This window comes from Gobius niger, assembly GCF_951799975.1.
Source record: "Gobius niger genome assembly, chromosome: 17".
Classification (NCBI taxonomy): Eukaryota; Metazoa; Chordata; class Actinopteri; order Gobiiformes; family Gobiidae; genus Gobius; species Gobius niger.
The window spans coordinates 11,295,679-11,310,342 of record NC_136868.1 but is presented as its reverse complement, the minus strand read 5'-3'; the positions used below and the strand labels follow the sequence as shown (position 1 = coordinate 11,310,342).

Here is a 14,664-nt window from a genome sequence, read left to right as displayed (position 1 = left end):
TGCTGAACTTGCATGTGGAACTCACCCATTGAGGTACTTTCCGGTGGGAGGTCCTTTCCCATTAGGGGGAAGAATAAAACCTGACTGCTTCTAGTCACTGGGGGCCATTTTGTGTGAGACCTCTGTGTGTCAGAGAAGTTCCTTTTGCGTGAGTAATAAATGTCTGATGAGAACTCTACCTTTGTTAAGTCTGCCTGCCCATTTTGACCCCTCTTTGGGATGTGGTGGAGAAGGCTTTGCACAGTGGTCACACTCTCCCATCATCAATGCAAGATCTTGGTAAAATATTCATGTGACACTGGATCTTTTGACATTGAAGAAGCTTACTGAAACAATGACACAGGGAATGCATGCTGTGATCAAACCTAAAGGCAGTCAAACAGGAAAAAGAAGAAGAAAAGGGCTAAACCCAGTCTAACTCAGCCTAGATGTTGCCCAAATGATTGCAAAAAGGAAAAAAAAAAAAGGAAGACAGAGCAGACAGCCAATTTGATCATGATCCCCAATCCAAGTGCAATCATCATTTATTTAGGAATTGTCTGTAGCCTCCGCTTTCAATAAAAGTAGAAAGCTTTTATGGTGGTCTGTCTTAAGGAAAAGAGCATACGGAGAGACAGAGGAAGGGGGCTGAAGGGAGGGATGAGCTGCAGACAGAGTGAGTGAGAGACCGGGCTAAGTGGACAGACCTCACGTCGAGCTCAGCCTCCTCGCATCCTCCAGCGCGCGGGATCGTTTCAGCTCCAATAACGCGGGGAGAAAGCCAGAGCACGGCACACATCGCAGCGGGATCAGCACACGGTAAGCCCTGTTTGGAAAAGACTTTTATTTTTATTTTTTTTCCACCTTCACGATCGGACACTTTTACCGGATTGAAGCGTTTAACAAGCGCCCATTAGTTACAACTGTCAGATCTACTCACCATCACTTGTTATAGGCTATGAGGGGAGGCAGTGTAAATTTCCTCACTATATTTAGGAAACAAGCAAAACCTTTCGCCTTTCATTGCGCCTAATGTTGCTGGATCGCTGGAGTTGAGGGGGGGGGGGGGGGGGGGGGAGAAAGAAGAAATGGAACCTAAACACATTTTGGCCAGTCTTGCGGGTGAGCCAAATGGGCGATGCGCTTGGACATATTGCGAAGGTAATTTCAAGCTACAGCGCTCACCTATAGCACTTGACACACACACGCGGACCGCTCGTGGCCACGCGCTGCGCTGGACCCCCCGGGGTGCAGCCGCGGGAGCAGGGGGCGAGAGCGTTTTTGGGAAAGCTGCCTTCGTTAGAATAGTTTGTCCAAGTGTGCAAAATTACGCGCCGCGCATCAAGTAGGTCATTTCGCGGCTTTCCCTTAACAAGACAAGGTCGCGCTCGGGGCTGTTCGGCGTGTGTCTCGTGAGGCTATGCTAATGAGCGGTCCAGATGTGCGTGTGTGTGTGTGTGTGTGCGGTTGTGCGCGTGGATGCCGCTACGTGACTTTTTTTTTTTTTTTTTTTTTTTGAGTGTGAGCAGCACGAGTCCTTCGCTTTGAATGAGTTGAGTTGACAAAGCAAAAAAATAAAATAATGAATTCTCAAGTCTCTGAATAATGTTTCGTTATATAATTTTGCGTGTCATACTTGCATTTCATTGAGATCCAGTTTGAATACTTTACTTTGTCCCTCGCGCAGGGCCCTCTGTGTTTGAGAGTAGCGCGGAACGATAGCGTTATCATAGCGATATTTCACGAAACCGTTTCAACACGTTCCGTAATTCGTTTTTCTACTAATTTAGTCAATGTAATCACGTATCGCTTTCTAAAACTGTACTTTTAGCCTACACATTTATCACTTCAGTGCATGTTTGTATTTGGCTGAGTTTGCACCAAAAAAAAGCGTGGATCTCACTCAGATGAAGGCCTTAGTGATGTTGCGATGTATTGTGGCTTCTTGCGATATATCGTGTTTTCTTGCGATATTGCGTCACCCGACATCACAATCCGATATTTTTTCGCGATATACTGCGCAGCCCTATTTGAGAGCCCTCGAGCCCCTCCCCGTTCCTTCTTCGCTGGTGTCCAAAAAGTCCCCCGTCGCCTTGCGTCTTCATTTATTCCCCAAGGAAACAGGTCAGTCATCTCCACAGCTCATATCCAGCTCTCTCTCTTTCTCTGTCCGTGTTATTATTGTTCACATTACCATTGTGAGAGCAATTCAAAAATAATGTGGTTCATTTTTATGTCGCCTATACGATGCTTTTTTTCCACGCCCTGCATGTTCAGATGTCTCGTTCATGCTTGAGTGTCTATAGGGGACACTACAGCATTACATTTCCCACTGTTTTATATGTTGTTTGGGAGCCACTGGTAGCTCTCCCAGTTTTTTTTCCCAAGCATCCCCCCCAAAGGCTTTACGAATCCTGCTCAAGCTTTGATTAGTCCATTTTCATTTATCACCAGCAAACCCAACTTGTGCATGTTTCCAATCAACGGTGCTGCCTCTTCACACACTTGATTATTCAACATTTATTTGTCGGAAAGTGTTTTGGCACGTACAGTATCACATGTGGTGTTGAGCTATGCACCAAACATGAGTCTGCATGCTTGAGATAAAGCATGTGGTAGAGCAAGGGGTTGCACCATTTTCAAATCGGGAATTTCTTGGATGTGATTTGATCTGTTATCAAATCAAGGCTCATTGTGTGTTTTGTGAAAGGGCTGAAGTGCTGATCCTCCTAATTTTTCACCCCCCGTACATTCTAAAGTGCGGGGTTATGAGTTTTTATGCAGACTCCTTGTAAGAGCTGCAGCCTTTGCGATTTACTACTTGTGACCATTCATATTGAGATTTCAGCGTGGTCGTGATCAATGCTGCTGCCCAAACGCACGCTTTCGATATGAACTGTGCAATTGTAGCAGGAATCAAACGGTTAACGCCGCCTCTGCCGACTCTCGACGCGTTTCTTCTCGTCGTAACTGAGAGGATTCCCTTAAGTCGGGGGTGGTCTCGCGCTATACGAGAACCCGAAGCTGTGAAGCCACCAGTCCCACTTACGTTTAAGCTTCACATGACACTTATAGGCTTCACATGACACTTATATGACAAATAGGTTCACTTTGTCGCCGCTGTTTCTTTCCACTTCAGGTTAAGCTGTCTGAGTGTCAGAGCCAGACTTTAATGAGCTGACTGATGTGCTGAGTGCGCTGGGCCTCTTGTCACCGCGTCCTTTTGAATAGGACCTGTTTTTTTATACATGCAGGAGGAGCGGCGGCGAGAATGGATGATAGGTCTATAAAAGCATTAAGACAAATGGCAGTGGCAGAAGAAAGCCAGGGACGCTTAAATGGGATTGAATTTGTCCACGTCTTGGCCATTTAGGACTTTCCAAAGCACTTCAGACACCACCCCCGCGGTCCCTCCTCCTTCTTTCTTTGCTCCTGTCTTTCTTTAAGTCTCTATCTCTCCATTTGCTATGTAAAAGCCTGATGTGCATGGACTGTTTTTGTTAGCCTTGTTTCAGTGGAGCGACTCAGGACGACAACAGCGACTTGCAATTTAGTGTCTATAAGTGGCAGCGACAAGTCCTGCTCCAGCTGTTTCTGAAACTGTTACTATTTTACTGTCAATACCATTACTCCCATCAGGCACTGTCATTTTCCCTTTCACAGTCACTTGGTGTATTGGATTACATCATTTGTGACTCATGATAATCCATTTTGTCAGACAGATTTGTTTGGGCTAATCGTGTGGCCGTGAGAAAGCTTTTCCCGTTTTCTGACCACCGATGACAAGCTTTTCCAGCTTCGAAACTCGGGCACTATGACAATATACAATCACGCTCTGACCCTCTGACAATCTGTCAACTTGAAGAGATTGCCAATGGTGTGACTTGCAAGAAATATACAGCTTTCCGTTTATGGTGAGCAGCAGCGCATCGTGATTCAGGTCTCTTCTGTTTACTGCAGCTCCATGCTCAAACACAAGACGCATGCAGTCGACATTTCCATTCCCCCATCTCCTATCGGTGGCTTTATGTGGGGGCAACAAGCTGTGATTCTCACTAATTACATCGTATTTCATGAGATCGCAAAGGATGACAACATCTACAATACTGATCGGCTCTACAGTCTCACCATACCACACCAAAAATTGCACATTATCAATATAATTCTTTTACGGACTTTCATCTGAATTCTGCTGCTAGGACTAGAAGGGATTGGTCAGTTCCTTTTTGCTTTGAGTCAAAGGAACAGGCCACCGTTTTTCCATACTGAGATATGTTCTTACCTGAGCTTAGACGAGTTGACTGTCTGATCTTTGTGCGTGCGCTCAGTCACGCAAAAAGACCAAGGATGTCTCCTTCTCTCCTCTATGGAGCCACGGGGGTGAAGTTGGAAGCGACCAAGCTCTTCCACGTTTTCCCTATTTAAATCCGGTTACGTAAGTAGTTACACGATCAAGTATAGTTACACAAAATTAAACATGTCGATTTTGTAAGTGGATAAAAAGGGGAACTATATTGTGAGGCGTAATAACACCATCTACACTTTACTGCACGGAGGTCGAAAGTGCTCATAAAGTGTTATTACGTCTCAGTATGGAAAAACGGTGGCCTGTTCCTTTAAGTGTTATTTTCTCAAAATATTCATCTGAAAGCCATTTCCTTTTAGAAACAGACTTAAGACCAGTGTGTTTAGCCGTAGCTCAGTTGGTTGATGGGTTGGGGGTTCACTTCCACCAGAGCATGCTGTCATTGTGGTCATGGGCAAAGCACGTAACCCTTCTGTGAGTGGCCAAGTGGCTCCTTAAAACATAAGTGCTTTTGTGTGCCCAGTGTGTGTGTGCTACATAAATGCACCTTTTTTAACTCTAATCTTGCAATCTGAAACATCAATCTGACTTCGGCCTGTTGACTACCCACATCTCCGCCGCCTCTCCTCCCCCCCTGCCTCCCCCCCTTCCCTCGCCTTCGTCCATTTGTCCCCATGTAACCGGCCTGACACGCAGAGGCTATTTTTAATAAAAATGAAATAGCCTTGTTTCAGTGGAGCGACTCAGGACTAAAACAGCGATTTGCAATTTGGAGCCGCCGCGTGTCACCGGCTCTCATCACTCCTCCTTCCTCTGAGCCCGCCACGGCAAATCTTCCCCGCACTTTTCATCCTCTTTGGCTGCCTTACATTTGCACTGATATCTTATACACAGGCGTAGACCAAAAGACTTCAAACAACAGCGAATGACAAGTACTGCTGGCTCTCGTGCTGCGGAGCTTGGCACGGAGCGAAATCCGAGTCTCGCAACAGTGTATGTGAATACACAAATCAAGGGGAAAAAAGACAAAAGTGCTCTTGAAGACGCATCCCTCATATTTTTTCAGAATTTTAAGACGACAACCAGCAGATGCGACTGGCTTACAATGGCTGAACATGAAGCATTATGTGGGTGACTTGGCATAATTGTGAGTAAGAGAGAATAAGTTTTTCCACAAAAGAGATACAACTTAGTGACTACTTTCTTGTGATCAAATTGTGTGTTTGAAAGTGGGTCAGTGTCTTTAGGAAAGGAATAAATTGGATTTTCTATGTGCTGTCTTTCATATGAGCATATCAGCACAGCTGTATCAGAACATGTTATGGTTTCCATTATACGGAGCCATCAAAGGCGCCTGCTTTTTAAACCATATAGACCCACTACGAGCTTATTTGCATTTAAATTAATCAAAGCATGTTTTAGTGCTCTGTGGTGTGGAACAACCAATGGTGTTCGACAAGATTGGCAATAAAATCACACAGAGACGATTAAGCTAAATAAACAATAAACAAAGTAACGTCAAGACTAACCTTGCTGTAAGTGCATAGAGTTTTTAGACTATAGGTCTCAGATAAATAGACTATAGGTCTCAGATAAATGCCTATATAAAATCAATCCAAATGTTTGCCCAGCGAGGCAGTCCCTCCTACTTTCTTTTCAATAGCAGAAGATGCCTGGTGCCATCCATACGGCAAATCATGCTCCCTCAAGTTTATAGTGGATCAAATATCGGCGTTTATCTGCAACATGTATTTCTAATAAGGAGAATACCATTCAGGGCTAATGTAAACTCCTTTCACCTAAGAGTTACAGCGTTGAGTGTAGGGCCACACAATATACACACAAATGTTTGTCATGTCAATGTTAGGTGATGCATCGGGAGAGTCTTTCATCTATGCAAACGTCAATTTCAGCCTTGTTTCTTTACAAGATTTGTTGAAACAATCTCTTGTTAATTACTTTTTGTCGTGTCGTGCAGCCCGAGCTTCGTGCTTCACCTGTTGGTTTGGCAGAGGTTTCCACTATCTTTCAGAGCTTTCAAAATCTGATCGGTAGCTCTGTCAGTCCCATCAATGGGTTTTAGACAAGAATCCAGAGTTACACTTACAGTGGGGTTTGGTGAAATAAGATGTCAGTCAATCAAGTGAAATGTCTTTTCAGGAACCACCAGTGCAGCCACAGAGCCACTACTGCCACTTCTGCTAAAAGAAATGTCTCAGTAAAGGCACCCAAATAAGTATTATAGTGAATGGGTAGCAGCTCATTTTCCAGTTTGTTTGTGTGATCTCTGTTTTTGTGTCTATGGGCAAGACACAGCTGTGACTCCAGCGTCTGCATGGTGTTTGGATATTGTGAATGGGTGAACAGTTACAGGTTGCAGATGTGAGAGCCCAAATGGAGGAAGAAATGTAATGTGCTTTATAAATGGGCTATTTTTTAAGTATACTAATCTGAACTGTTGCTGGAGCTCCGGTGTCTCTCGACTTTTTGTCTTTATCCATTTGCACGTGTTTTCAGTGTTGGATGATGTTAACATTTATCAAGATTACAAGCTTTGATAGATGCACATTAAACAGCTGTGATCACACCACATTTTCAAGTCTTGTTAATCCTTTGACAAATTCCACTATATCAGCTTTTAAAAGATCAATGGCCGAGATCTGGAGCTAAACACTAAACGAAACTCAGATCATTAAACTTTTGGGAAACGAGGACAGTCATTGATTCGATTATTTATGAGGCTAATTAATCTCTTCAGGGGGACTTCTTTCACCGCTGGGCATTGAGGCATGGGCTCCGCGTCTTGAGTTAGACCATCAATCACATGGAAGTCCGGGCAATTGTGTGTGAAAGAGAACAGTAAAGTACCTGTGCCCCTCCTCGCCGCCAAGCCTCCGGGCCACAAATTAATTGAAAAATTTTAGGGCCGCACTAAACTTGGCCGGAATATGGGCAAAGACGCCGACCCAAACACAATTAACGCAAAACAGCAAAGACGGAAGATATGAGTAACAGCTTTGTTATGGCGGGACAAGATTTATCTGGAAAAAGGATGAAAATATGCTCAGGAAACGTGCCCTGGATACAAGTTTGTACTTTCAAAACTAACATGGTCTTTTTAAATTTGGCTTTTATAATAGTTTACATCAGATGCCCTACCTTAAAACCTAGTGTATAATATGTGTAAGTGCATGATAGAAATTACATAAAATTACATGTAATACATATTTTCATATTTCTAAATAAACCATTTTATCTAGGGCTACTCGCTTAATGAAAAAATAATAATGACAATTATTTTAGTCATAATTGAAATCACGATTATTCAAACGATTATTTGTTGCCTTAAAGGGGCTAGATGCAAGTTAACCATTTTATACTCACTACTGCCACCTCAGGTCACATGTGTAACTGCAGCTTCTATATTAAACCAATGGCCGCTGGCTGCCCTGCTTTTTGACCACGAACGTGGGGGCCGCCATTGCTCCGCCATTGCTCCGCCATTGCTGTAGTACCTCCATATCGCCACTAGGCCCCCATTGAAAAGCATTGGAGTTTAGACACCTTAAAAACAACTTTAACGCCTGGTTTCAATGTTTTCAAACCTAGACTAGGCTAGATATTCCTCCTGAGATAACGCTGGGTTAATCACAATATATGAAACCAGGCTGGTTTTCGTAATATGAATTTTTGAAAATTCGTACTTAATGAGGGTCGGACTGTTAGCATTGGAGCAGCGTGAGCTACACGTCACGCAAGGGCCGAGTCTACGGTGAAAATCCCGCCCGTATGTTCTTTTTAGGAACATGCTTCGTCAGAGCTGGGGAGGGGAGTCTGTAAATCCGCCATGAATTCCCCCAAGGCCGTGGTCATTATCGTAAACGCGGAGGAGTGAGCATAAGACGTCCATTTTTTTTACAGTCTATGTATTAAACTCGTGCATGACGGCACATCGGACCCGAAGTAAAACCTTTTGAGTGACAGTACAGGATGTTAGAGGCAGTTGTGGTGAACATGTCTGGGCTCATTCTACACATTAGGACATGGCTGGAACATGTAGGGGGAGGAAAACACTACATTTTAACATTTTTAAACTCTGTATAGTCCCTCTAAAAAAAAAAGTCTATCTTTATTTTATTTATTTATTTATTAATCAAAAAACGATGCTGAATATTTTCTGTTTTCTGAACAGTAATAAAAGGACAAATGATTTTCAAGTATGCCTCGATTAAGGAGAGGTCTCTGCTTTACACCTGCCCCCTGCTGGCCAGCCCTCACACCTGTGCAAGTAAACTGAGCAGCGCAGCTTGATGACATCATCACACAGCGCTGTTTGTTTTTATGTCAGGCAAAAGCATGAGCCATGGCACGTGAAATGCGAAGGGAAAATAATTCCATTGGAATGAAATAATGCAAGTTTGCTTTGCTTCGTGAGATCGCTTCCTATGCACAAGCGGGAGGGCATCCTTAATAATAGTTTTTTCTATAATAAGTTAAAAGGATGAACATTCTCATCATCAACCAAACATTTACAAAAGCTACTACTATTTTTGTGTTTTTATTTCTGGAATGCATTATGCTGAAGTGCTGTTTATCTGTCTAGTCAAGACTATTGTCTACTGTATTGTAGCAGTTTAAATTGTTGCTTATTTTTTGTTTGTCTGTGTCTGAATAATTATATTTAAAAAATGAAATTAATTTTCGATTATGCTATTTTTGAAATTTGTTAGTGTAACAATTGAAATCGTAATTGAATTTCCATTAATTGCACAGCCCTAGTTGATCCACAAAACTAATATTACTGACATTTCACGCTCCACATGTAATTCTCCAGCAAATGCTCTTTTTCAGTCACATGGCCTACTGGAGTTTCCTGAATGTCATTTTAAACACATACTATAATGTATACTGTTGTCAGCACTTACAATAATACATTGTTCAAATTCATTCATGGGATAGACACCTATAAGCTTGAAGCCTTTTTTGTGGAGTCCAGTTTTAATATAGTATAACATTAATAATAATAGCATTAGCACTGATGTCACTCTGGGATCGCGCAGGCTTGAATCATTCGGGGAGAGAACGCACTGGATTGTGCACACCACAAACTGCTTTTGAAAAATGTTTTGTGTGTTTGTGAGTATGTAGCAACATACCTCGTTTTTTTTTTTTACATCAGGATTTGGTTCAGTTCCGAACAATGAGGCGGGAGCGGTTCAAGAAGGAGTCTTGTGTTCAGAGCCTATTGTCAGTTCACTGGTTTGTGAGATAAACCAATATTTTAGTCAAAAGAATATCGGCCTTGAAGCTCCAGCAATGGACATATTTTGTCAGACCTCTTTAAAGGACATCTGAAATCTGTACATGATTTAAATCCTTGCTCCCAATATTATTCCCCATAGACTTTTCTGATGCAGCGTCAAAGACAATCACAATAATTGAAATCTAATATCATATTATCCGGCTCGGAATTATTTAGATTGGCCCTAAATGTCGGCCCAACACATCGGCTGAGCTATTTGGTCATTGGCTGCTCTGAGGTTTAAATAAGGCGCGTGTAGAGAGCTATTGATTTACTCAATTTTAAAGCAACGTCTACAGAAAACAGTAAATAAGGCTCAGACAAACATTATTACATAATCAGTCCACACAACTGCAGGCCTATTGTTTTAAAGCAGAAAGGTGTCGCTGTGATTAACAATGACTACTTCATGATGACTACTTCATGATGACTACTTCATAAAGACTACTTCATAATGACTACCGGTACTTCATAAAGACTTCAGGGTCTGTGATCACTTCCACCTGTTTTTGGTGCATTATTAAAAATGTATGGTTTTAGCCAAACCCACACTCTACAATATTACAGTTTTCTCTCATTGATTTGAAGAAGCTGGGGATGCATTTTTTAACAGATTTTCTTCTGAACTTTTTAGTACATTGATGCTTCTAGAAATTTGAAAGAGCAGATTTCTAGCACTTCCTCCTACTGTAACATCAAACAGCCCTGTGTTTTATTCATCACTGCTTTTCCACTTGAGAATGTCTTCAAATAAAACTCATAATCCTCAAAAACAAATGGTCACCCATTCATAAGACACAGCAGACCTCAGTATTCCCATAAAAGCAGTCAGGTCTATGTGTCAAAACATTCTCACGAGCCTCAAGTCTAATAATCACAGATGTTTTGACCTGGTTTAGTTAATGTCTCTGTAATTACTGGACCGATCCTCATTAAACACAATCTGTCACAAACGTCAGGGCCTTCCGTTCGCACAGAGGAACCAAGATGAAGCACTTTTTCATCGTAGAATAAAAAACTGTTGTATTATTATTCATCTCATGAAAAAGAAGCCAATTCACTGCTGCAACGTTTCGTCAAGTGTGATTATTTACCCACAAAGGCGTAGCTGTTGTTGAAAGGACTTTAGGTTTCAAGATTAATATGGCAAGTCCAATCACTAACAAATGTGCACCCCACATAAAACTATAATGTGCTGGATCCAAAATGAGAACACATGTCTGGAGAAGTGCTATAGGGTTAGGGTACTATTAAGTGTTATGTTAAATGTCTATTACCAGGCCTATATGTTCTCATTCTGAAATCTTGAAGCAACCTTTTCTTCATACAGTCAGTCCCACCAGTTGCTCCACATCCCTCCTATTTCATTACACCAAAGCTCTTTTAGATCAAGAACAAAAAGTTCAATTTGTTTCATAAAATACCACGCTCTTTCCTTTTGTAAAGATAAAACAGCTGTGATGTTCTTTCCACATTTTAATTAACAGTCAAGTTTCACACTGTGTTTCTGTTCTCCGCAGGTCGTTCCACACCAGCAGGATGTGCGCTCGAATCGGGGGGAAAAAACTCTTTCCGGAGTGTGTCCAGGGGCAAACGAATCTGACTATCCGAAGTTCAACACGGACCGTTCTAACCTATCGGGACTAATCAATGCCTTTACCACTGACTATTTGAAACGGTCTCATCTTTGATTCTCCAAAATAATGGCCAACTACATAGCTCTTTTCCTCTTCTTATGCTTCCGTGAAGGAGAGGGGAGCGGCGGCTCGTTAGCTGTCAGGTCTTCGGAGCGCGACGCTGATTTGGGGCCATTATCGAGCAGCGGGGCACAAGATTTGCCTCGTCATGAGTTCTCGGACAAAGACGGGGAAAGTCAGCGGCAAGATGGAGCGAAAGAGTCCCCCCATTTGTTTTCCCGAGCGAGTGACAGAAAGCTAAATGAAACTGACTTCAAGAACAAGCTCGCGGGACAAATGGAGGCGCTTAAACAGGCCGAGACGACTGCCAAAGCACTCGGCGATGAATTCACGGGGATTCTCGGCGAAAAGGAGGACGGTTTAATTAATGGAACTAGTCTGGAGCGGGACATTTATCTGGAGACAGGTGTCCGCTTTCTTCCTGAGAGGAGCGCGGGCCAATCTAAGTGGGTCAAAGAAGCCGGGAGCGGTGGAGGCGGGCGGGACAGACTTCCAGTTCGCTCAAGACGAAAGAGGAGTTGGCTTTGGAATCAGTTCTTCGTGATAGAGGAGTACAGGGGGCCGGAGCCGGTGCTGATCGGACGGGTGAGTTTGCAAAACAAAGACTCTACGTCCCAGTGTAGACGTTACGTAACAATGTTTCACACTCGAAGATACACGTCACAACCGATATCCGTGATATCCGTGCCATTTCAGTCGCGGCACGATGAGAGGAACTGAAGCTCTAACCTACATTTTAGTCACAGTCAGAGATGGAGGAAGCACTGTGTTCTAGTTCAGGGGTAAATGCTTCATTCTTCTCTGCTTTGTTTGAAGGAAACGGTTTTGTTTTCCAAGTGTCGTTTTTGAAACTTGTTCCACTTGTTCCTCTGTGTGGCGCACTGCAAAGAGTAATCTAGAAATAATATAGATTTGATTTTTTCTTGATTTGAGTTACTAATGTCAAGAAATCTGTCCATGGGTCAAGTTTTTTACACTCACTGTAGCTTAACCTCTTACTTCCCACCTTAAAGAGACTAGATACAAGTTGGTCATTGTATACTCACTACTGCCACCTCAGGTCTTACGTGTAACTGCAGCTTCTATATTGAGCTAATGCATGACGGCACTTCAGACACGAAGTGACACCTTTTTGAGTGACAGTGCAGGATTTTAGAGGCAGTTGTGGTGAACAGGTCTGAGCTCATTCTACACATTAGGACATTGCTGGAGCAAGTAGGGGGATGAAAATATATATATATATATTTTTTTAAATCTGTATAGTCGCTTTAACCAAGCACATTTTCTCCAGTTCGGCTTTACCCAAATCTAAAAGCGTCTCGACTGGAGCTTACAACCAGTGTTGGGGGTAATGTCTTACAAAAACATAATACTTTTTTTAGTAACAAAGGAATATAACATATTACTTGAACAAAATACCGATACATATTAGTGATTACAATTCAAGTAATTCGAGTTACAAGTGCATTTAAATGTATGAACGAAAACCCCCCAAAAAACGGACCCTGATGTATAAGATGTGCAGTTGCATAGCTATTGTCATCTAAACAAAACAGAGAGCGTGGGGGAAAGAGAAGGAAATCTTTGACAGCACTTTTTCTTGATAGAATTATAACTATTGTAGGTTTATATTTTGCCAAAAGTAACTCAAAGTAGTGTAACTCAGATACATTTTTGAAATAGTAATGTGTAATACAAACCTATTACATTTTTATAGCTGTAACTACTAATACATATACTACAGTTTTAAAGTAGCTTTCCCAACACTTATAGGCCTCATTTATGTCACGTTTTAAAGCATTTCTGTCGTGTTTTCATAGGGTTTTTTTGTCGCTTTTTGTGGCTTTTTCATCACTTTTTATTCAGGTTTTTGTCACGTGCTTATTGTGTTATTGTCGCTTTTCCAGGATGTTTTTGTTGCTCTTTTGTCACTTTTTGTTGCGTTTTCATCGTCGTTTGGTTTTTAACGCTTTTTTCAAGAAGGTTTTACATTTGAGTAAAACCAAGCTGGAGAGAATGTGCTCGGTTCAGGTGGAGGTTAAGAAGAAAAAAACATCAACAACAATATAATTTCCAGCAAATTAAGATCTGTTTATATCTTATGTTGAGTGATCAGATCTTTTTTCTTGTTTTAAGTGTAAAAAAAACTTGCCTCATGGACAAATTTCTCTGATTTAATTTCCTTTTATGAAGAAAATCGTACTCATTCCTAAAGCAGGACTGAGGAGGCTGTAGTGGAGGCTTGAAGGTGCTCTTTTTCGTGCGGCATGAAAAGGTGCACAGCAAAATAACAAAATGGACACAGGGAGAAGTTTTTATTTGCGACTAAAGGGGCGAACAACGGATAACAACAACAAGCAAACACTAATTATGAGAGTGTTTGCAAGGATTACAGTCTGCTGGTTTCGCAAGAGTTTGTGGCAATTTGGTCCAAAAGCTCAGTTTCTTTGTTAAAACCTTAAAGGAAGCGGCGAGTTCCTCTGATTATCTTTCTGTGGGTTTGTTCGTCCCCATGGAAATTAAACCTGGATTGGACCAAACGACTTTCTTTTTCTTTATTATGAGGATGAGATAAATACTGTGTTTGGAAAGCCGTAAGTTTATTTAAAAATCCCATCGCTGAATATACTGTCAAGGGACACCTGTAATATTCTGCACTGATTGGAAATGAGGAAATGCAAAGTGAGAGCTTGAACGCAAACTCGAAAAGCAGAACACCAATGGACTTTTGTTGACTTTTGCACACAATCCAGCAGATTGAAAAATAACACTGGGCACACACATGCTTGTTTACTCTAAATAAATTGAAAAAGAAGCAGTTTCCAAAAGTTGCAAACCAAATTCATTTCGTTATATATTTTGAAAAGTGCTTTGATATCGGCCTTCAGTGCGAGTGCTTATCAGCTGTAGCTTCAGGACCCAGCTCCAACGTAGACAAGACCCACATAAAATATTCAGTTCAACTTAAAATAAAAATGTTGCAGTTTGACCCTGTTATAATATGTATGTATCCCCCCGTGCTTTCAGTTGTTGTAGGCATTGATCAATAGGTTCACTATCCTCAAGAAACAAAACAATTTATCTCCAGTAATGTTTGGGAAAGGTTCACAACCAGACTTTAGGCCTCGGTTTACAGTGAAAGAAGTGAAGCCTGATACACTGCAAAAAATAATCTTGAAGTGAGAGTCAAATTTCAAGAAGTCTGCTAATGAGGGAAGATATTTACACTTAAATTAAGATAAAAGGAATCACCGCACTCTAAATTTGATGAGAAATCTTAATTTACTTCAAATAAACTGTAAGTGTAAATATCTTCCACCATGGACAGATTTCTTGAAATTAAGAAAATTTCACTTATTTCAAAATTGCTTTTTGCAGTG

General features: G+C 41.7%; 1 protein-coding gene across 1 annotated transcript in view; it reads left to right on the top strand.

Annotated features, from left to right (window-relative positions):
- The first annotated feature begins 646 nt into the window (after positions 1-646).
- cdh24a (cadherin 24, type 2a) overlaps positions 647-14,664 on the top strand; it is a 54,927-nt gene continuing 40,909 nt past the window's right edge. The window contains exons 1-2 of the mRNA XM_079574863.1: positions 647-798; positions 11,108-11,869. Coding sequence (XP_079430989.1) covers positions 11,291-11,869 — 579 coding nt within the window. The 5' untranslated portion in view covers positions 647-798; positions 11,108-11,290. The remainder of the gene's footprint in view (positions 799-11,107; positions 11,870-14,664) is intronic.